Source organism: Dysidea avara, chromosome 12, assembly GCF_963678975.1.
Source record: "Dysidea avara chromosome 12, odDysAvar1.4, whole genome shotgun sequence".
NCBI classification, from domain to species: Eukaryota; Metazoa; Porifera; class Demospongiae; order Dictyoceratida; family Dysideidae; genus Dysidea; species Dysidea avara.
Genome location: NC_089283.1, coordinates 7,332,398 through 7,357,977, shown reverse-complemented (window position 1 = coordinate 7,357,977; position 25,580 = coordinate 7,332,398). Strand labels below are relative to the sequence as shown.

The 25,580-nt window shown below is 37.6% G+C and overlaps 1 protein-coding gene across 4 annotated transcripts in view; it reads left to right on the top strand.

Annotated features, from left to right (window-relative positions):
- Positions 1-767: 767 nt before the first annotated feature.
- LOC136240470 (kelch-like protein 22) overlaps positions 768-25,580 on the top strand; it is a 32,451-nt gene continuing 7,638 nt past the window's right edge. For 2 of the 4 annotated variants that reach the window (XR_010693823.1, XR_010693820.1), the window contains exon 1: positions 824-890. Coding sequence is in view for 1 of the 4 variants with exons in the window: in XM_066031459.1 (XP_065887531.1) it covers positions 827-890; positions 15,764-16,971 (1,272 nt within the window). In the remaining 3 variants the exon portion in view is untranslated. Of the gene's footprint in view, positions 891-15,763; positions 17,206-25,580 lie in introns of those variants that run through there. The other 2 variants (XM_066031459.1, XR_010693824.1) reach the window with 2 other exon arrangements.

The window sequence follows — 25,580 nt, the reverse complement described above, 5'->3', positions numbered from 1 at the left end:
CTGATTCTGAATCGTGTAAACTTGCATTTACAGCTATGTGTTATGCAACTATTGCTCTATAGTCTCATGATTTACAATCTACTATGACTATAGCTCTTCTATGCATTTATAAAAGCATGCATGCAGTTGGCTACATAACATACTGCAAATATACAAGCTTATAATTGTACATGTGTTTCCCCACTAAAGCCTGTGTAGCAGGTAGTCAGAAACTCCACATGCATATTTCACCTCTTGGACTGTATTAATTTTATAGCTACGTATATTTGATAACTTTTCAGGCATATCATGCACCAGTTGGAATTCGATCATTATTGGTCTACTAGAGACAATTAATACAAAAAAGGTATGTAAACGCTATTCATTTACCTGTACATGTATTTACCAAATATTCTGTGAATGCTATCCCACTATAGGGACTTGTGATATATGCATCCAAAATGCTTTCAGGAATTTCCCATGCAATAGCTAATTATTCATGCTCTTCAGTGTTCCTCATTTATATGTATGCTTGCATTATGCTCCTAGGTAAATAACATAATCTTGGAACATTATAATCAGTGAATGCTCTATTAGAGTATTTTGCTACAAAGTGACGATTCTGTCAGCTACAGTTTGCGTTTGCATTGAATAAAGAGTATTGATTATTCAATAAATTAAGATCCACCTAAAATATGCTAGCATTATTCCGGCATAGTCACTATTATGCTTTTTATTATGCTGGTGCAGGCCAGGCCTATAATGTGCGCATGCGTATTCCATACTGTGTCTCACAATCAAAAGATATTCATTATCACGAGTAGTCACATGAGCCAGTTGTTCAACCATGGAAGAAGCACCACCAGCTAAACGAGTGAAGACAGAAGCAGATTCAAGAAGTTCACTACATGGTAAGTAAGCTACAGTGGTCTTGCGTGGTCTGGCCGTCTCGTACCCAGATCGCCCTCCCCTTCTGTATGGTAGGTATAAACAGTGGACCTTAGGGTCCACTGTTTCTTTTTGTATTTGGGGGGGAAGGGGGTCCGGACACGAGACCATGTGCGCACTGCTGGCGCAAGGGGGTGACACACACGCAGGTAGATGCGCGACCGCGGTCTAAGTCAAAGGTCAAGGCATAGATATTGTATTATATAATGTACTCTTGATACTACGTACCCGGGATTGCGTACCGCCGGTTTTCAAAGGAACAATCCTCGTTGTACTCGTTAACACTTCTCCTTTGTAGTGTACCGCAGTAACCGCACAAGTGTTGTACTAGGCTGCATAGTACTGGAGCTCAACAGCATCATATCTGCTACCCTCTACAGCTCCAATGGCTAGAGGACAGATTCTGATCGGCTAAGTGTCAAAGCCAGTAAATCGGCATGAGCTGAGTGATAAAACAGTGGTATCTGCTTCATGTTGTTGGAAGGTGTTTGGGGATCTCAGCTCTTGTTAAGTGGCTAAATATATCACTTACTATGACGCTGTTGGTTGAGTGGACACAGACAAATGGTTTAAAATTGGCATGATGATTGTAGCCTGGTTTTTTGAGTTGTTATTCGATGAAATATGGCGGCGAGTTTGAGGCTTGTAAAATCACTTTCACGATGTTTATGCTGTATTTCAAGCATTTTCCTGGTAATTCAGTCTATTGAGAAGTGCTCTAGTGTATCCTTTTGCTGTCTACTAAATGCTGAAGAGACTAAATGCTGAAGAGGCTAAATCTTTCGTATTCTAAAAATCGCTAGGAGGTGGCCAGTTTTACTACAAACGTTTACGATTACTAACAGAAGACCATATATTGAAGTACAACGAGGATTGGCGTGTTGATAAGTGTTAATGAAGTTGGTACGCAATCCCGGGTACATAGTATATAATATCTATGGTCAAGGCCACCAAAATCGTGCCAAGTCAACGGTCAAGGGTAAAAATTTCCAACCCACAATCGAAAAGTACTGAAATATCATCGCTAAATCACTGGTCAAAGATCAAAAAAGGCTCTTAGTCACAGGTCAAAGTGAAATTTCGGCCGGTCAAGCCTTTGGCCGTGGTCGCAGATCTACCTACAGTGAGTGCCTGTGTGTCACCCCCTTGTGGCGTGCCTGCCAGTCTGGCAGCGCCCGCCCCCTCGCCCCTTGGTCTGGTTACTCTAGCATTACAGAGGACTATGATTATGATTAAGAATACTGAAAAGTACAGTTACAATCAGGGCAAATCACAGTTAAATTATAGTATATCTACTTCCAGAGATGGAGATTGTATAGTGTCAATGGGTAAATTGTTCCAATCACGGATAGATCTGGGGTAGTAGCTGTATTTATAGTGATTTGTTCTAGTAAAAGGGATATCAAAATGAATGGGTGGGATAAGTGGTGTTTGAAAAATAGCCAGGAATTATAAGTACTGATGATGAGTAGGCGATGTTGTAGAATAATTTTAATCTTGTTATATATCGTTGATGTTGGAGAGAATGCCATTGTAAATCTGTTAACACAGTTTAAATGCTGCTGTTGTATCTGTAATCGACCCATCGAGCAGCACGTCGTTGTGCCATCTCAATACTTTGTATCTCCTTGTGTAAGTAGGGATCCCACACTGCTGATCCATACTCTAAGAGTGGTCTCACTAGACTTGTATAAGCTACACATTTAGTTTCTATAGAACATTTATGAAGGTTGCATGTAATGAAGTTCAATGTCCTTGTTGCTTTAGAGGTATATTAGTGATATGAGGTGAAAATGACAAACAAGATTCCCAAGTAAGGGTGCTGGGTGACACGATTTAAACAGTGATCTCCAATTGAATAATTTGGAATAGGGGTAGATACTAGTCTACTGTAGGTAAGCACTACACACTTGGAGGTGTTTATATTCATTTGCCAAGTTTGAGTCCACTTTACTATAAGATTTAGGTCATGTTGTAGCAGTAGTTTATCTTGTTGATTATTGATGGTTCGATACAATTATACAATCATCTGCAAAAGTTCGTAATTGAGATGAAATACCGTGGTTGATATCATTAATATAACAGAAACATCAGTGGTCCGAGAACAGTTCCCTGGGGAACTCCTGATTGAACTTGTACAAAGTTAGAATCATATCCATTTACAACAACACGCTGTACTTGCCGAGTCAACCAAATCTTTATCCAATCATGGATTTTACCTTGAATTCCATAGTGAAAAAGCTTATGTGTACAATGTGGAACTGTATCAAAAGCTTTTCTCTTGAGTCAATAAAGATTATAATATCGACTTGGGAGGTGTGATCCATGGCTAATTTTATATCTTCAACAACAAATATCAAACGGTACGGTCGTACCGTTTAAGTAGGAATCCATGTGAAATTTTTGCGCACCTTTAAAAATCATCCTAGAGATATCTTACGAGACGAAAATCACCTTTACGGAATAGTACTAGTCCATATAATACATAAAACAGTATTAAATGCAACAAAACACTTACAGGTGGCCGGATACAGAATTTTAAAAATCGCCAAAACTTTGAATTTTAGACTGACTGCCTGACTGCCTGATCACAGTCGCAAGCCTAGAGGCCAAATGAAGCATTGCACGGCCACCATTTTACGCAACAATAGCAAACTCACCAGTGGGATGTGCCTTTTGGGGTTCCGACGAGTGTGTGCCCTCTGCGCCTTGTCTTTTCTTTTATCTTCAATCAGGCCGCTTGTCTTCTTCTTCATCCAACGAAACCATATCGAGGCATACATTTTCCGCGTATCAACACTTTCTTTAAGCAGCATAATAGACACCACAAGATTATTTAAGGCGCATAGACTACGCTACTGTACAGAGGAATAGATTATATTCCTTACTGATATAATCTATGACGGAGGTACTGTACGGAGGTACTGGTACTAGCTAGATAGCTTCACGATAGGTCCCATTCTTCATTGTACGCATTATCGATTGAAACCACGATGACACACCCCTTTTTCACTAGCTGTATTTCAGTGACCACACACCTTCAATTTGGAAGGCTGATTCGACATACTCTATAATTGATTGAAACCACGCCCCTTTTTGGGCAAGCACACATCTTGCAGGCTGCCTCGGGATACTCTAACACAGCAGTCACCCTAATAGAACAGTCACATGTTTATAGCTAGCTGTATGCCTCAACAAAAAAACTAAACAAACTAGTATATTAAAAATTATAAATTTAAAAATAAAGTAGGAATCCAAACGATAAAAATTAGTGAAACAAGAGAAGAACGATGGTAGCTATTACAGCATAGCTCGGTGGGAAAGTCCTACTTTGGCATTGAACACAAAATAATGTCTATACCATGCCAAAGTAGGGATTTCCCACCGAGCTATACTGTAATAGCTACCATCGTTCTTCTCTTGTTTCACTACTTTTTATTGCTTGGATTCCTACTTTATTTTTAAATTTATAATTTTTAATATACTATTAGCTGAACTTCACATGAATGTCCTGCCCTGACGCCAAATTGCTCATTGATTAATATGTTGTTGGTATTCAAATGGTCTACAATGTGGTGATACATAATATGTTCTAATATCTTGCAACAAAGTATATCAAACTGTTAGATTTTGTCCTGTCAAAACTTTAAAATGTATTGGTATCCAGTGTTAAGCTTTCAGTACTAAAGATGTAGTCATGCCAAAAGTAATGTAACCATGTCATAAATTAATGTAACACACTGTTTCTAGTCCAGTACAACAGTCTTTTAGCTATTAAATGACACTTCATGCATCCCACAAGTCAAAGGTAACATTGGATAACATGGTTTTAAATTGCATTTTGCACATTCATATATAGCTGGCTTGAGGTAAAGCTTATGGCCATAAACCATAAACAAATAGCTTAATTAAATATTGCTGCCTTTGTAAGGCTGCTCTCCAGCATGTAGCATTCTGTCTGGTAATGTCTCCTTCAATCCAGCGAAGCCAAAGTATGTACCCCAAAAATTTCATTAACTGTACCACATTGTGTAATATTCCATAAAATTTAAAAGGCGATTGCCCCAAGGCTAGGTTTTGAGTTGGTTTTTAGTAGAGATGGACCTATACCACTTTTTACCAATATTTCCGATACGAGTATTTGTACTGAAATTATTTGCCGATACCGATACCGATACTATACATTGAAGCCTAGACAAGTTTATTATAGAAATTTCATTGTTGTGATACATAGCTAGCTATTAAAATTGATTGATCTCAGTTCAATCAAGTTTTAAAATATTCATTGTGTAACAGCTAATCATGATAAACATCATGGTGGATTACTAATTTTTTTGTATGCTTATTGATAAGGCAGTTAATTGCATGGGCGGCCGATAATTGTACAGTGTTTGTTACAGCTTTTCAACCAAATCTTTTCATGAAAAAGCAAGCCAAGTAGTCATAAACTTATTCTTGAGGAACAACTGCACTACCATTTAATTACAAAGGATTCACGTGCTCTAATTTATTAGAATATACACGGAGCAATTGCAGCAATACTTGGAAAAGATTAACAAAGGCTTTGTTTCGCTACTTTGTTAGCTCAACTAAGTTACTGATTAGCTCAACTAAGTTATTAACTACTGGAAACTTAGCTAGAGATGGTTTAATAGAAGTGGTGAGTGTCTACTGTGGTATCTGTACCTTGTATTACCGATACCGATCCAATACCGATACTGGTATCGGTATCGGTCCACCTTTAGTTTTTAATGCTATTTACCACTAGGAAAGTGTAAATGTTGTATAAATGAGTTGATAATAGCTTGTTAATATATTTGGTAATGGTTTAATTGTAGTATGGCGTGATGACTTGGGGACTTTTTCGTGTCTACAAGGCACATCAAGGTTAGCGTTGTAATTAGTTCTGTAAGGTTTGTAGCAAACATCAGCTTAGTGAAACAAAGCTTGTTGGGTGCTTATATCTTCGATACACTGTCAGTTTTGTTAGCGTGTGGCGCTTGAATGATGTCACTAATTATTTGTGGTTTTTTTGGCATTTCACCACAGTATACTATTACTTCACGTCAGTTTTCTACAGTATACTACTAGATAGGCTAGTTGTTGTGGCTTAGAACAGTTCAGTAGTAGTGGGCGCAGGGACAGATACCAAAAAAGTGCTTTTAATTGCGTTTTCTTAGCAATACAGGAAGGATTTGTGTAAAACTTTGAAAATTAAATAACTGTTTTCATGCACTGCACTTGGATTGCTAAAGCAAGCCTTTCTTAATGGCTTTCTGTCCCTGCCCATGTGTCTACTGGCTGGTTTTCACTAATCATCTTGGTGATAATGGTAATAGTTTCCCAGTGATTTGACATGTAGTAATGCTTCGAAACCCTTCACAAACCACACTATAACTCTTGAGCGATTAACACTAGCAGTTTCAAATCTCCCAACCTATTAAACTAGTCTATGGACTGTAATGGGGCAGTATGCAAAGATGTGTGCTTATTAGCAAAGGCGAGTTATCACCTAAAGTATAGCATGCAGTATTTTACCTATTTCCGGTTTACCGTAACCTTAAGCAAATAACCATGTTTCCATCATTCCCAAAAACGGTCTAGTTGTCTTTGACTTTTTTGCCAATGTTCACTTAATTCCTTTGCTGAATCCATTCTGGGATAATAATCTATATTCTCACCATCCATAAACTCATCTGCTTAAAAAGGAATTACATCACGATTAGCAGTTAAAAAGTGGGTAGGTGTTAACACAAAGCCTGATTCAAATTCATCACAGACATATGTTAAGGGTCGGGTATTAATAATAGCTTTGACCTCTGCCAAAAGTATCAACAACTTATTCCAGTAAAGCAATTTACGCCCTATACCCTTTCCCAAGCTTTGTTTAACCATACCAATCAGACGCTCATAAAAACCTCCCCACTAGGGCGCAAAAGCTGTTGTGAAATTCCACTGAATACCCTTGCAGGAGAAAAAACTTGACAGTTCATTACTCTTCAGTACTCTTAACGATAGGTGATCCATTGTTGATTTGACCAATCGAAACTGGGGTGCATTATCACAAATTATCAGCCTAGGTCAACCTCTTCTTGAAATAAATCTTCTAACACAATCCAGAAATACCTGAGCTGATAATCCCTTCACCATCTCCAAATGAACTGCACAAATAGCTAAACATGTGAAGAGACAAATCCACATTTTCACAACTCAATCACCTTCTTTAACACTGATAGGCCCAAGATAATCCAGTCCAATGTACTGAAATGGCTCTGATCTTGACATTCGTTCACGAGGCCAAGGTGGCATAATTGGTAAACGAAAGGAGGGTCCATTATGTCTTTTGCAGATCACATACTGCAATAAAACTTGTCTCACTTCTGCCCGAACATTTGGTAACCAAAACTCTTGACTGAGATAATTCAAGGTATGAGACACTCCCGCATGTATGAGTCTCCCATGCACTTCCAATATAACTAAATTCGAAAAACAGTTCTTGCGAGGTAACAGTTTGGGATTTTTTGTTCGATATTTGTATCAGCATTGGCATATCGTCCGTAACACCTTAGTATGCCATGATCATCTTTCTTGAGACCCATTTGATTTATCAAACTATGTTTCTTTTTGTCTTTCAGTAAACAACACATCCTCAAAACAATCTTGTTGAATAAAATGTATCCATAATAAGCCTACGTAACAACTGAATCTCTCTAGTGGAAACTGGTCCTTTATCTGATAAGTCTTGAAAAATGGTAACTACGTAATAAACAGTCCTTACAATGGTTTCCTTCAATTCTATTCCAAACCTTTGTTTTGATGAATCTCATAACAAGCACTGAAATACGTAACAGCTTTCTAAGAGAGGATACAAGTTTCTTCATTCCAAACAAAAATGTTTCTACCCTTCTTCCCTTCAGTGCTTATATTTATTGTGATTCGGGACTCCTTAGCTTCTGTTTGTAATTGGTTCAAAATCTCTGAAGTAACTTCTGGTAGCTTCCAAGATGGCCACATTGACTGTTTCTCCAGCAGCCAACTCGGTCCATGCCACCAGAGTGAGGATTTTTTAATGTCCTTGACTGACAAACCTCTTGTAGCACAGTGAGATGGATTCTGACCAGAAGCTATGTAGCAAAATGATAAATATTTTTTGTGACCGTATTTTTCTAACTCGATTTTCAACGAAAACTGACAATGGCTTCCTTGTTTTTAGCCAATGCAAAACACATTGAGAATCAGTCCACAGAATTCGTTCAGTAATGGTCAACTTCAATTCTACTGCCACCAAATTTGCAGCACGAACACCAATTAATACCCCCATTAGTTCCAATCTCGGAATAGTTAATTTCGTACATTTCTTCCTCCCCTTAGCAACTGGGACTAATCGTGTCTTAGCAAAAACCTTAATAGAATTTTCTTCGACAGATCTCAGATACACTGCAGTAGCATAACAATGCACAGAGGCATCACTGAATATCAATAACTGGTTAATTCCTTGGTTTGACAAATCGAGAGATAGCCAAACTAGGAATTTCAGTGAGCATAGTAGATATGTGATTCCACTCTCTAGAGAGGTCTTCAGATAATGGCTCATCCCAAGGTTGATTGATCTTCCACAGTTTCTGTAGAAACAGTTTTCCTGCTAGTAAAGGCTTCAAAAACTCTTTCTGAATTTGAGTTCCTTAAGTTCATAGAAGCTCTCTTAAAAATCTTTTGCTTCCTGAAAAAAAAAAAAAGCCTCTTCTGCAGAATCAGTTCCAAATAAGACATTGTCAACATACATATTATTCAAAGTATTCAATGCTAGGGGAATGCCCTCATTCTGTAAATGAAACTTCAATGTGCTCCTAGAGAAAAGGGACTACAAGTTAAACCAAAGGGAACTCTGCAGAAGCGGCATACCACTAAATTAGAATTACTCACCACTGAATGAACATCTCTGAGCCATAGAAAGTGGGTCACATCACGTTCTCTTTCTTGTATTCCTATTTGCAGGAATACCTTTTCAACATCTGCTAATATAGTACTAGCTCATACAAACAAAATCTCAGTTAAGTCCAAAGAGATCAGGTAAAATTATTGGTCCACGAAACAAACATTCATTTAAACTACTTGCAGTGTTCTTAGCCTTAGCTGAGGCATCGTAAACAATACGCATTTTTGTGTTTCTTTGTCTGGAGTAAGAATAGGATGATGTGGCAAATAATACCTTTTAGTCTCACTTGCCTTAGTTACATCAACTTCCTCAATTATATTATTCTTCACCTGCTGTTGAATTATCTCATCATATTTATGAAGAAGATCTTTATCAGCATGTAAACGATTGACAAGCATTTTCAATCTTGTTATGGTGACAGGATAATTATCAGATAACTGAAAACTGTAACATCACTTTCTCTCCTGATGCTAACAGTGATTGAGTTAGACCAGTAGCAGTACTAGTGTCTCACTGCTGTTGTTGCTTTTGCTGATGCTTTGCTGATTCAAACTCTCAGCAGAAGACAGAACAGGTAAGTCAGAATTGTGGTCTTGTCCAGCAGCAACAAATGATTCTGCACACTGAGCTGAAAATTCTCAGGACATAAACACCGATTATGGCTATTCCTTTTGCCACAGTAGCAACAAGCTCTTTTGTGCAGGCTAGGACATTGTTTCAACATATGACCTATCTTCAAACAGATAAAACACCTTTTCTGTTGATTTAACACCTTCTTTCGTTTTGTTATTGTAGAGTATTTATCACATTCATCATTATAGTGATTACTCTACAGAATATACATGGACGCAATACTTGAACACTTCTTGTGTCACCCGGGTAACCACAATTACCTTTATTCATTTTACCCATGTTAGCACTAACACTACTGCATACCCCTGCAAAGGATTTTTGTAGCTGTTCATGTTTGTTATCAGTATGATACTCATGATACCCTTTCACCTTGTTATCATGATCATGTTCATACCGACCTCTCCCATCTACATTTGTACTTGAAATAAAGCGTGATACATTCTCTTGTATATTGACCTGACAAACAATAACCTTACGCAAGTTTTCCATTGTCCATGGAACTGTTGGCTCTTTGGATTGTTCCAGTTTAAGAAGAAAATCAGCTGGAACTTTGCTAGAAGTTGCTGTATGAGCATCCTTTGTGAATTTACTGGCTCATTCTATGCTTTCAGTTGACGTAAAATCTTCTCTATTGAATCACATGTGTATTTAATATCCATAAACCTATTGCTACACCTTGGTATAGCTTGTAACTTTGAGTACAACAATTCTATAATCTTCTCAGGTATTCCAAACTTCTCTTTTAACAATTGAAGGGCAGCATCATAATTCTCATTATTAAAGGGCACAGGGCACAGCTGCATTGGCAATTTCGAACTCTTTAAACAACTAAAATTTGCGACTGATGGCAAATTCTGTTGTTGGTGAACAGAAGCATTGAATATGTCCCAGAATTCTTGCCATTGTTGTAAATTGCCATCAAACGTTTGAAGCTGCAATTTTGGGAGACTGATCTGCAGCCCACTGTTGCTCATGCTCCCAGCAACGTGCTGACTGCTCACTGCTGCCATTAGGCCAAGGGGAGTTCTCTGTTTTATGTCTGATTTTCTCTGATTTCATTTCAGCCTTGTTTTCAGGTGACCTATAAATTCACCAGAATCCAGCAAAATTTCCACATACCCTTCCTTTCCATCGGCAGCTTGCCTTTGTTCTTCTTTTTCTGTGACCTTTGTTTCCCCCTTCAAATTTCTCAGTAGACTTACCCAGTCATCGCTGCATCGTTCCACAATAGAAATATTATTGTTCATTCGCTCTACAACAATCTCCTCTTCCTCTTCCATCGTCTTCTCTTCGATGGACTGCAAAAGTAGCTGCTCCACTTCTTCAATACACCTCTTCAGGTGCACTTTTGAAGACCCTAGTATTTTGCGCAACGGCCCTGACATCCTGCCAACTATGCCAAATCTTGTCTCTATGTGGACCCATGAGTGAAGAAGAAGTCTATTGCTCTCGTTTCACAGTAACAATTTATTGACTTTATGGAGAACTGTTTATTTTAAAGATTACAAGTAATTTATATGTACAGAAAATTAATCACATGACATACTTTACATAATGACGTAATAAGTGATAAAATGTAGTACTGTCCATGACAGTCAGAATTATCCAGCCACAATGTCCAAACAACAATAAAATTATCCAGCCATGGTACAATATTGACCAGAAATTGGCTGATTGTCAAACATTATTTTGAGCCCTGAAACTGATGTTAAGGAAATAGGACAGTAATTGTTGGCATTGCTTTTGTCCCCCTTTTTGAATACTGGTATTATATTAGCTTTTAGCCAGTCATCAGGTAATTGTAAGGTTTGAATAAATATAACAGTAAGTATTGGAGCAACTTCTTTGGCACAAAGTTTTAGAACCCTAGTAGGGATGCTATCAGGTCCAGATGCCCTGCTTGGGTATAGAGATTCAAGAAGTTTTTGTATACTATCACATGCGATTACAATGTCTGGCATTGCAGAATAAGGGGCACTGTTGCAGTTTGGCATGTCGGTAGTGTTTTCAGAAGTAAACACAGACCGGAATTTGCTGTTTAGGATGTTAGCTTTTTCTTTAGAGGTGTTAACAGTGTTACCGTTGTAAACAAGTTAGTTTGGTATTTGGTATGAGCATGTCTAATACTGTTTGTAATTTTATTCTTTAACCCTTAAACCCAGAGAACTTTTGGGGAATGCATGTTTACACAACATGGGCACGCATGGCAACACTAGGTGGGGTAGCTTAATTCTTACAGCCTACAACTACACATCGATTAAAAGCGTGTTCACTGGACTGCTTGGAGAAAGTTAAATGAACATTGTAACTACAGTGGCTTACTTGTTATGAAGCAATGAACAGCGGCGAGTTGTGTCTCCATGTTTCACAATTCTTGCCATGTGTTTAAGTACGATTGTGGGTTTACTCACATGAGTCATACATGGCCTGATAGAAAATTTAACGGCGAATCAAATGGAAGTTGTTGCAAGGCGATAGGAGCAACCGCTATCGGGTTATCAACCATTTTATATAAAGGTATGTAAAGGGTTTGTGTGCCTTACTGAAAAGTTTTTCACGGCTAGTTTTTGCCTCACTATTTAATGTTAGGGTAAAACTCTAGGTATCATTTTAATCCTTGTGTTTTAATCCAGTTTTCTGGATTATGCAGGTTTAAGGGTTAAAATGCGATAGTTATTCCAAGCCTTTTCAGTTGAAGAGATTTGGCTTTGTGGTACAAACGAGTTTGACAGTTCATTAGTCTTTTTATAGAAGGGGTAATCCAGGGTAGTTTGTTACTAGAATTCGATAGGTTTTGTGGAATATCTGTAGTGATTGCATTGTTTACAGCTTGTTTAAATTTATTCCAGTTACTTTCAACATCATTGGAGTAGGGATCACTTGTAAGAAATTACAACTGGAGATCTGATATATCTGATTTTAAGCTCTCCATGTTTCCTTTGTGGTATAGATAGATGGGATGGTCCATTTTTTTCAAAAAGTGGCTTGTTTAGTAGGTCGAGGCAATAGAGAATAGCATCATGGTCAGAGATTCCTGGAGTTATCTGTACATTTGATACGAGACTAGGATGAAAACAAAATAACAGGTCCAGTACATATATTGTTACCTTTAGTAGATGTACTAATAAATTGTTCTAGACCATAATCATTGATAACATCTACAAAAGCATTAAAATTAAGATATTGATTTTTTTTTAAATGTCAAAACCCATATTTTTGTCTGTCTGCCTCACTGCCTGCCTGACCACAGCAACACGGGTAGGGGCCAAATTAAGCAGTGCACAGCCACCATTTAACGTCACAATAACAAACTCAGTTGTGGAATGCGTCATTTTCTGGTTCTGATGAATGTCTGCCTTCTGCGCTTTGCCTTTCCTTTTATATTCAGCAACATGGTTGTCTTCTTCTTTATATAAGAAACCATAACACGGCATTAATTTTTCACATCAACACTTTCCTTAGAGGAGCATGCATATTTAGATGCCACGAAACTATTTGAAGTGCTTAAATTACGTGTAACTGCACTTACAAAACTGAGTGTGAAACGATTGCTGATCTGACCATACCCATAAATGAACGGAACATGTGCCTTGCACTTAACGATTAGTGCACTCTGTGACCATTCTCTAACTTTAATTGCTGTAGAAAACTAGACATGGCAAACCACGCCCTTTACTCTATTACGTAGTTCATTTGAGACAAGCATGGGCACTGAGATACGTACTCTAATAAAGTAGTCACAACCACACATGTATAACATAGCTATGCTATGTCAATAAAGTTAACAAACTAATGCAATTAAAAGTTATTAATTTAAAAATGAAGTAAGGTTCCAGCGATAAAAAGTAGTGAAACAAGAGATATGAGTGATGGTAGCTATTACAACATGACTACATGACTACATGAGGGAAAACCCCTACTTTGGCATAACATGCCAAAGTAGCCTTGTAATAGCTACCATCATTCATATCTCTTGTTTCGTTACATTTTATCAATGAAACCTTAATCATTCTTTTAATTGATAAAAGCACTATTAATAATTAGCAAAGGAGCACACACTTTGTTTTACAATTATAGTCTGGCACCTTTCTTTCCTTTTATGAGGTATTTTTAGAAGCACATCATGGTGCAAAAATGGTTGTTAAACATAAGGAAACATGTGACCGGATCTGCAAAAACCCAACGCAATCACAGTTTTTGAATTCCTGTTATTTATAATCTACTTAGCCGAGTGGTCCCTCTGGAAAATTTTCAGCCTCATATGCCAATAACTTTTGGAGTTACAGCCCTACAAAGTACAGTAGCAACAACAGGAAGATCGATTTGTACAGCCAGTATATACAGTGGAACCTCAGTTATCCGAACCCCTTGGGACCAAAGGTGGTCCATAAGTCTGAAAGTCCGTATCTCTGAAACTGTGTATAAAATAGCATAATCAAATTTTTTTTTTAAATATCAGTATTTCAACTACCCTAATAGAACGGACACTACTCTAATAGAGCAGTCATTTCCGTAATTCGGTTAACCGAGAATCCGGATAAGTGGGGTCCGGATAACTGAGGCTCCACTGTATAGGGAAAATACATTATTACAGGCACTTACTAAAACGGTTGTAACTTACAAACGGAATAACGTGCGGAGTTGAAATTTGCACCATCCTGTTTGCCATGAGTATGAAAATCGATTACTGGGTAAGTGTTTCCTTTAGCACCTAGGCAAAATTTGTGACGAAAGATCGATCGTGTACGATCGCTTCAACATGACATAAACAAACACCCCATAATTTGCGTTCCTTTGGGTCTACTGCAAGCAACGAAACAAAGATTTTCGAATACAATAATATCCCCAGGTTTTTATTGTTAGTCCCTTCCTTCACTAAGAAACAGGCATTAAAAAATTTACAGATTTTTTCAATAGTTTGCAAGTATTTCACCCATTGTATTCAATGCTTTCTACTGTAACTTTAGGCTTGCACAATTGTGTCGGGTTTTTGCAGATCCAGTCACATATTGTGAATTTTACATACTAGTTAAAGCACCGCCGCCGCGAGTGCAATATGGAAAAAATAGCACGAGGGCGTGGGCGAGAGACTAATACAGCACGAGGCAAAGCCAAGTGTTATATTAGGTTCGGGACCATGCCCAAGTGCTATTTTCCCATATTGCACGAGCAATGGCGGTGCTTCAACTGGTTTATTGTACTAAAGTAGTGGCTGTGAAGAGTGGGGGTGACGCCAAGTAGCAGGAGGTAAGTGCCTATCCACGTAAGTTTGAGACCATGTGTATTGCAATGATTAATTATTCGAGGCATTATTCATACTCGCCTGCACCAGCGTGATGAAGCTAGCTAGCTCAGTACGGCGTAGCTTTAATTGATTTGAGCTGCCGAGAACGACAGTAAGTGGCCAACTGCTTTTTTCTCGGTTGAAGCCTGGCTTAATGCCCATGAGTAAGTCTGTGACTTTGTTATAGGGAGGCTTGCTATCATGTTTAGCAGGTGAGAGTGCATTTATAGAAGCCATGGTGTGGTGCTGGGAACGATACCACGAAGGCAACTGAAAGCGAATTAACTTATCGTGTTCCACCTGGCTTTACAACATGGACAGGAGTCATTTTGTAGTGTTGATAATGCCATGTGCTCTGTTCCTTCGCTAACTGCATTCGCTAAGAATGGTTTTCAGGGTAATTCGCCCACTTGTGTTTAAGTCATGGCATTGTTCTATGTGTTTATGATACGTCATAATTGTTGAATGGCTTCATAACATTGCAGTGGTTTGGTGAAAGGAATGCGATAAGGTGTCTGGCATTGGTCATGCTTTGGTCAACTTGTTTACTGTTTCAACAGTGCTGTATTGGTATCAAAGGGAAAATACAGCACACTTGGGCAAATACAGCACAGTTGAAACAAATACAGCACACTGCCAGCTTTGAAGTGTGCAGCCAGGTATACAATATGGAAATAAAAGTACACTTTTCACTGATCTTTTCACCCAAAGTACAATAAAAGCTAGTATTAATTCATCAACTACATCTGCTATGTGAACTTGTACACACTCAGCTTTGAAGGGGGCATGATCCTTTATCCTCAAAGAAATTTTTTTTAAAGATTTATGTTCTTGTTATGAGAGCAGTTTCACCCATGCAATGACTGTTCTATGACTGCTCTGTCAGAGAATCTTAATTGTTTTAATGTGATTACAAAAAGAAGTGTACAGCACTATGATTTTATTATTGACTGTTGTCATAATGATTGTGTTTATGTCTGCAGAGGTGGAAAAATTAATGGATGCAGATTCTTGTTGGTGTAGCAATACATTTTCATCTCTACTACAAGACCCCAGTACACATGATGTGACATTCAAGACATCTGATGGTGGTAGTGTGAGTGCCCATAGGGTAATAGTAGCAGCTGGTTCACCAGTGTTCCATGCTATGTTGTATGGTAACATGAAAGAGAGTAATCAGAAGGAGATTGAACTACCTAATATAGACAGCAGCACACTAAAAGATATGTTTCATTTCATCTATACTGGTCAGGTACAAGGAAGTATAATTATGTGCTTAAACTTGTTACCAGCTGCTGACTATTTTGGTGTTGGTGCACTGAAGGCCGTTTGTTTTCGTATGGTTCAGGATAGATTAGAGTTTGACATTTATCAAGATGTTGCCACCTTTGCAATAGAACACCATCTGGACTCAGTGTTTGAAGCTTGTGTAGAGTTCATGGAATGCAATGTCTATGAGATCTGCAGGTTCAATTCTGGTAAACCAATACCACTACCACTGTTAGTTGCTTTCTTGACGTCATCTGACATTGAAGCTAGTGAGCTGTTTTTGTTCCTTACCGTTGTTGATTTGTGTGAGATGCAGAAAGATGTACTGAGTGCTGATGATATCAAGCAGATATTTCAACATATCCGATACCCACTAATACAGAAAAATGATTTAATTGAGAAAGTACATCCAACAAATATGGCTGATCCTGATCTTTACAAAGCTGCTTTAGAGTATCATGACACTGACAAGTTTGATGGACCTCAAGAACAAATTGAGGTTAGAAAATTCTATTTTGATTTCATTGATGGAGTGGGGTTGGATATTATGCATACAGCTAAGGGTACCATGATAAGAAAGTCCACTGCCTGGCATTTTACCACCACCGCCACTGCTTACGTATCTATCCAAGAGCTGGTACCAATTCCATTTATCTTTTGTCTTAAATTTTGTGCTAACAAGCGAAAAACTAGCATTTCCATAAGATATCAAGATTCTCCAGATATGGACAGAGTGAGTGTTGAAAAAATTCCTATTGGAGAGGAGATACATGGTCTCATCTGTCTTAATGATCGTGATGGCTATGTAAATGTTGTAATTGGAGAAGCATTGCTGCGTATTCCTGAATATGAAGATGATTACTGTTCTCTTTCGATTACTTTAGGCAGTGTGGGCGATCAGATCTGTATATTTAGGGTATAAAGTTACATACGCAGCACTGCGTCTTTGTGTAAATATACAAATGCTAATACGTCTGTTTAAAGTTCTAACGTTGTAACATAATGTATATAGGGTATTTACTGTAGTTGTAGCCTGTTATGTTAGCAAGACTCAATAACCCGAGGAGGGTTGTATATTTGCATTGCATTATAAACTACTTGACATTGTACAATACATGCATATGTTATTGAAAAAAGGTTTTGTTAAACACTGTAACTGCTGCAAAGATAGTTATCTTAAGAAGTGATATACTCATGAAAAATATTTCTTACAGAATTAAGAATCATGTATAGTGGTTTTATTTGACATATGACTGCCAGTGGTTTTTCTATTTCACTTGATGCATGTAATGTCTATTCTCTGTCCCTCAACGGTAAATTATCTGGTTAATTATTTAGTAATATTTGCTTGGTGCATATAAATTTTTATCTATCGAAGCATTCTTAATTAGTATAAAATGTTACATGTACTTAATATGTACCAATGCTGAACAGTTAGCTATATACAGTGTATATAGTTTTATATACTACACCTGTGGTTGAGATCTAAAGCGCCGCACTGTGGTATATAACTGATATACCATGGCAAACTGGTATATAAGTGATATACCACGTTTTGTGGCTACGCTTACCATATATGATGTAACTTCACAAATTCCGCGAAATCCTTGTCTAAACAGTAAACAATTAGCACCTAGAATTATTCATCTGAGCAAGGAGACAAATTTTCCATGAGCTGTTGTCTCCTTTGTGGATAACTCACTAATCGTGAGTAGATGGGTGTGGCAACGTTAAAGAGTCTAAAACATCTAATCCATCAAGGATTTCTACTAATTTTGATCTTAATCAGGTGCTGTTTCACTATAAATTGCTATCTGTAATCGTTGCATCTACTGGGGTGTAGAATATATATGTAAATAGACAATGGATAAAATTTTGGGCATGATGGACCAAAGTGCATGTCAGCTGGTGATTTCACAGTACCAAACAATATCAAGAGTAAATAATGGAGAAGAGAGTTTTTAACTCAGTATTAGTCCATCAAATATGAGCCCGTAAAGTCCACAGTGCTAATTGTCCTGTATGACCACATTTTAACAATATTCATTTCAAAAAGCAGGTGTTAAAGGATCAAAGTATAACAACACCAGTTGATTGTTCTTCGCATACAGCTTCGATCTATCCAACAATAGGCTGTGAAGAATACCATGCTGTGGTCACCATTGTGTGTGTGTGTGTATATGGCTTCTAATATATACCCCTGTGCACATGTATAGCTCTGTGATCTCAGTGGTATACGCAACAACATTGCTGCACTGTGGTTAAAATATAGGTAATGATATATATATATAGGGTTTCCAAATGAACTTGTTAAGTTGAATATATTGTATACTACATAATAGGATTCCTTCCAGCGAATAAGGCTTCACTTGTCAGATCAATGGCAAAGTGAACTGCAAATCTGCTTGAGAATGGGTGTTCTTGTTGCAATATGCGTATAAAATAACTTATAGATGTGTAGAATGACATAGGAAGGAAGGTTATGAAGTTTGTATCCCCAAACAGTGCCCAGATTTTCTTAGGGCCTGTGGAAAGAAAAAAGTTAATTACATGTATATGTTTCTGGTTCCCTACCTAGTCATTTTTTTGCTGAATGAAGTGTACAATCACCATAAAATATTTGTGAAAATTTTATAATTTTTATACTTTAATGTCTTATAAACACTTTTCTTATGTACTAACTTTTCAGATCAACCATAGTTGCCCTGTAATTCTATGTATATCAAATATAGCAAAAAATATATGAACAAAAAGTTATAAAAGGAAGCCTGGTCACCTGGTCAATTTTGGGACATTGATAGCACCAGAAATATGTAATTTATTTCAGAAAAAGATGAACTAAGTGGTATATTTCAAGATTCACTTTTTGGGCTCCTTTTGACTTCACGTTTACTAAAGGACTTATACATTCTCCAAATCAACTTCTAAGACTTCTTTTGTGGTTGGAAATCTTTCTAAGGTGGTGTTTAGGTTAGGCCTGAGCGATAATGGCAATTACAACATCACAATTATTTAAAACAAAACATCAAGACTATTTGATTATTTGATTATTTTGATAGTGATTAGTTGGATTATCAAATTTTAAGAATCGAATATTCTTCAAATTAATGAATGAATTAATGAATTATTCTTGAATTTTCTGTATAACTAGGTGCTCAAAATAAACCAAACACCAACAAACAAAATAACTAAAGGTAACTACGTGCTGGCAATAGCTGCCCACCACCAACTATATTTCCTTATTAATAACTACATACGTAGCTTGCTACTCTGCTTCTCTGAATATTATGACTGCTCTATCAGAGTATCTCGAATTATTGAGGCTCTTCCAAAAGAGGGTTCCATGGAACCCTTTGAACCCCCCCCCTGGATCCACCCCTGATGTGGCTGGCACAAATAAATACTTCCTTGCCATTCTAGCTAGCGCAGGAAACCTTGACTCATTCTGCTTTCCACCACAGAAGTGGGCTAACCTCACGTGCCTCTTCATCCACATACTTATCTCTGCTTTTGCTCTTTCAAAGATTTACTGCATACATTTCCAAACAAGTACAAAAGCTGTATTTCCAAAAGTGTTATCTGGTACTTCTTGTTCTAGGTGCTTAAGTAATGGAGCCTTCTCTTCATTACCTAGATAAGATGGCAATTTAAACCTTGGCTCAAAGAAATGTTGAAACATTGAGAAACGTTAAAGTAGCTTAAGTGTATTGCTCATGAAGATTATTAATCATAGCAATTTTCATTGCCTTCACCAGCCTTGAATTTTGATCAGAGCAAGCACACCAAATGATCATCTAATCGTGTGCAACAGTGACCTAACTGGATATAGTCACCCAGTTTTCACCTTCAACTGCTTCAGTTATTTGTGTTACGGGTTTTATAATTTCAATGAACCACTCAAGGATAGAAAATTCACTGTCAGTGGGCATTAGGTCTCCCTTCCAAACAGCACACAAAGCAGCACTTAATGGCTCTCGCATTACTATTAGCCATATAGTATATATATATATGCTGAATTCCACCTAGTTGGAACATCTCATACTAAACACAACTCATCGTAATTTAGGTCAATTTGCTATTGACATAGCATATATGTGGACTCTGAAGAGTGATGAAAATGGCTCACTAGTCATCAACATCTTGCTAAAGCATTAAAGACTGCTGGTAACTTTAGTGCAGTCTCTATACTGCTAACTGTAGGCTATGTGAAAAGCATGGAATTCTCATCCACTCCATTGCAAGAACCATATTAGATGCATTGTCAGTAGTTGCTGCAGATACATTGTCAGGAAAGAGATTCCATTCAGCAAGTACATACTATACATTCCGAATTTCTTCAGCTGGTGAATGCTGACAATTAATCTGTCCCTGCAGATTTTTGGACATCCTGCCAAAACCGATCTTATGGAACAGTTACTGTTCATTACATCAGTCATGCTTTTGATCTCCAAAGCCTTTTGTTAGGAACAAAGGATTTTGTGCAATCCCACATGGGAGTGAATATTGCTTGTACAGTACACATTCGTACATCTTGCACATGGAATTGCTGGCCAGTGTTTTCCTATCTGGGGGCTCATATCTTACATTGATTCCAGCAAGTGCAACAGTCTATGAAAACCAGGTTCATTCACTGTTTGAAAAGGGTAAATACCTTTCACAATGAAATAGCACACCGAATCAGTGATTGTTTTCCAGCGTGTAGAAGTATGGGAAGGGGTTATTGACACTTGAAAAATACAGGAATTCTTGGTTTCTGGCTAGAACTACTTACAAACTGTTCAGTCTCAGCTGTCTCCCTGGTCATCTCAGCAGTTCCAGGAACATTAGAAGTGGTAGCACTAGCAGAGCTTGGTGAACTCTCATCAAGTTTAGCTTTCCTGAAGTGACCAGGATGGGTGGGACTCTTTAAGATGTTGCCACATATGGTGTTTCCAATGTATGAAGAATCTAGAACGAAAAGCTTGCAATTCGCTCACTTTCGTTTCTTCTTATTGGCTCTAGAAACTTTCCATTTTTAGCTGGGAAGCCAAAACAATTCCACACTCTGTTGATGACTCTTTCGAGCCTTAACAATTTGAGCGATTCACCTTGTGATAGACTAGGCGATTCATCCAGTAGCATGACCACGTTGTCTGTCGTCATTTTTATTAATCAGGTGATGAAATTTCATGAAAATTATATGCACATGATCGTGAGGCATATTTAATTAACCGGCATTTGTTGTAGAATTGATTGTGTTGCTATCATCACAATTATTGTGATGATTGATCGCTCAAGCCTAGTTTACGTAGGTGAGTGTTCTATTAAGATTTTAGTGAAAACATAGGTGATCTCTATTATGGACCACTACCATGGTTCATGATAACATGGCATCCTCTAAAGTAACAACCACAGGTTTCTGGTTCATTTCAGATGTACCTACATATAGTTGTTATTTATGATAGTTCACTGAGTTAAACTCAAGGTTCAACTTCTCACTCGTAAGATTGCAAACACTACAAGTACACAAAAAAAATTGGAATTTTCAACTAGAGTAGGGACCATAGCACTTCAATAAAAAGTACTGAAACAAGCTGGAGTAGTGCACGATATTAAATCACAGTAAAACAATAAGAAGTGTTATATCCCTACTGTGCATTGTCCAATTAAGATACCATAACGGAAATGCACAGTAGGGATATATCACTTCTGATTGTTTTACTGTGATTTAATATCGTGCACTACTCCAGCTTGTTTCAGTACTTTTTATCGATGTGCTATGGTACCTACTCTAGTTGAAAATTCCAAATTTTTTTGTGTACATGTTTGTTAACTTTTTTTGTAAATAATTATTATTATGAACCCACACATAGAGCATATAACACACACACACACACACACACACACACACATACACACACACACACACAATTAGCTAAAAAAATCGGACTTATAGAACGAAAGAGTTTAAATTGCCCTTCGCATATAAGGTCCGCATCTGAAATAGCACTGCGTGCCCCAGCTATATCAATTAAAAAGTAGAGTATCCATTGTCAGCTATGTTCAACCCGTTACACAGCATTTCAAATCAAGAACTTGTTCGAAAAGCAACTCTGCAATCCACGCATACTGAAATAGTGCTGCGCACCCCATTTATATCAATTAGTGTCTGAAAAGTGATGTATCCGTTGCGCTTTGTTGTCGGCTATGTTCAACCCGCTACACAGCAGTACGAATCAAGAACTGTTCGAAAAGCACCTCTGCAATCAATATAGCCACTATGAAAAATACGGACGATTTCCGTTATGAAAGGAAACCATCACGTTTGCTGTCAACAAAGATGAATGGGACACAAAGGAGGACACTGGTAAGTCCATGAAGAATGCATTGTATGTACTGCGGTTTGCCAAAAAGCACCTCTCGGGCCGAAGCGATGTCGAACAGTGAAAAATTCAAGCCCGTAGCCTTAGCCGTTATCAAGTTACACTTGTCTGAAGGCATCAGTTACTCAGTTAGTCAGTAGAAAATTCTGCTAAATTTTTTTAAAATTCCGTATTAATTTGTTGAAAACATTTCGGGCCAATCTGAAGGCTTGTTTGGGCTTAGTTTTGCCTAACCAATACTGCCTCATCGTCATCAAGGAAAATTGCGGCTAGTTTTTGGGTGATGTTATTTCGTGAGCCACGCCTACTCCTTTGTGGTCCCTACTATACAGTACTATCATACTGTATGATAATATCACAGAGTTCACTGCACAAATATTTCAATTCTCTTGGTTACAATGCATGAGGTAACTACTGTATGAGTGTAGCAATTTTTGAAAACCGAACTGCACATGTTCAACATGTTTTTAATCAGATGAAATAATGGTTAAATCTTGGGAAACACGTACAGCAGTGAAAATATATTTGGGAGCTGATGAAATACAGAAAATCATTAAATAGTGGCCTTATAGCAGGATGAATACATTTCAGATTAATTTTATGTATGAACTACATGTGGGATTAAATAATGGAGATCTTCTAAACACCAGAAAATTCTTGACATGTATTATACTCTTGGAAATACAGGGCCAGAATCCAGATATTTTGAGTGGTCCAACCATTTATGGACTACAATGGAGTTATGCACACTAGTTTAATTATGATCTTTAAATCAGAGATTGCCCACTTTTATGTGATAGTCAACTGCATCTGCTAAGCACATGCAGCATGCCAAGCTAGGGGGTCTGGAGGCATCCTTCCCCAGGGAAATTTTTGAAAACAGATGCTCTGAAGTTTGGCATCTAGAGGCTATTTTACATGCAAAGCCTCTTTCTTTATTTTGTTAACATCCTGGTAATTTTTGTGCTACAGTACCAATTAATCTAGCTAGTAGCTAATTTATTTTCATGATATAAAAATTCAGAGAAAGCTTAGTATATAAGGAAACCATTGGGATTGTAATTGCTAATGAATGAAATGTGTGATCATTTAGCCTGATGCAGTGCCTTTCAGATGACTCACTGGAACTTTGGAGTAATTTGACGACAATTAACAGAGATTCAAGAGATATATTATACTGAATGCTCTATTTATAGAGTATTGCGATGACTGTTCTATTAGAGTATATTCTGATGACTGCTCTATTAGAGTATCTTGATCTTTTTACAAATTAAAGTAGCTAAAAAGTGGTCCGGCCAATCTGGTGGCTCCGGCCCTGATTATTAAATATGTATATGGTAGCTACATTTAGTGTGTTCTTACATATTGCATGCTACAATTCTGTGTATAAAATACAGACCCGTAACCAGAATTTTTACTGGGCTAGTGTCTGTAACAACACACTTTAAATGCGAAGCATGCTAGGAGTCTGTTGGGATGTCCCCTTGCCTGAGTAAAAGTTTTAAAAAGATACAATGTAATTTGGATATGAAAATTGTAATTTTAGTGCTTAGAATAAACAACTGCTCTACTAGAGTAATTGACTGCTCTATTAGAGTAACATTGGGGTGATGCACTAGTGAATTGTGGATCTTATTAGAAGACTGCGGTTCATCCATGCCTGCCAAGTCCTCCTAGATACAGGCCTCTATTATGAACTGCATTTGTATACTATAGAATGTCCATTCCACAGAGTGCTTCCCGTCAATGCTAAATACATTGATTTGTTGTATTCCTGCATGCGTATGCAAATTGTATAATATAAAACTGCCTACAAGACATGTCTCACCATACTAATTGCAATACACACTCTGCTAAGTTGAATTTTCCCACTTTGAATTAGGGTTTACACCATAAGGCTTCTTGGTAACCCCAACACTCAGTCTGGGTATCACACTGTATACATTCTAGTATTGTACTTTACAATTGCAAACTTGTGTACCATAAGTACAAGGTACTAATGGCTAGCAGGTTATATTAATGTGTTTAACTTTAGTTGGATAAGACTCTTATAGTTACTGTATATACAGAGTAATAGTTGAATGTCTTCATCATGAACAATGACCAGAAGCATGGATATGTGTAAATGATGTATAGTACAGTGAAGCCTATGTAAGCTAGTCACCTTCGGGTCAAGGCCAGGTGGGGTGGATTAATGTATAAAACTTCTCATCTGCAGAATTTAAAATTTTCCTTTTTATGGAGGTGGTCTTTACCAGATGGCCGATAAGATAGGTTCCATACAGGGTAACATTGAATACCATGATAACAGGATATTTTCTCAACACTGGATACCAGGGAATCAAATATACTTTACCATCCAGCATTACTCCACACAGTGTAGCTGCTAGCACACTATTATTAAATTTAATACAGGAGGTTTTAGCATCAGCCATTGGCATGTAGTTGCATTACAATCATATGCTGAAATATAGGCCGGGACCTGCAATGCCTGTACTAACAACAAGAACTTATAAAATTCAATTTGCTATCAGCTAATAGAAAAATCAATCTAGAACATTACTTCTTAATTTAAGTGCTGGAAACAAGTGTTAAAGTTTTGTACATAGACTTCTCTATTACAGTATCTCAATCTGAACTGTTGTATGTACTATCCTACTAGAGACCTGTAGGGAGGCTATAGCCTGGTATATTCAGAGAGAATGTGGGTCTTGAAACTAAAATTCTCTGAAATGGACCCAAGCACAGGCTAGTTTTTTGGTCAATATTTTTTTCATGAGAAACACAGTGCTACTGTTCTGTATGACCATAAGAAACTTGATTAGCAGTTTTGCATCACTACCCGCATGTTTATATGCATCTGGATGAAATTTCACAAAACTGATACCTTAGCCTAAAAGTGCCTACAGTGCTACCAAGAGTGGACAGAGTATCCGACTACATATCATATTTGGTTATCATAGAAGCAAGAATTCATACTAATAAGTAGTAACGATTTAATATTATGAACTGTTGATAAAAGTGTTGACACCTAACAAGGGCAGAGGAGACACCTTTATTTAAGGGAGACTGGGGGTCTAGCTTGGTGATGCTATGGCCTAGCTGTGAGTTGAAGACCAAAAAAAAAAGAAACAAAAGGTCACAACCTGCTGGCAATAGTTTCCCTCCA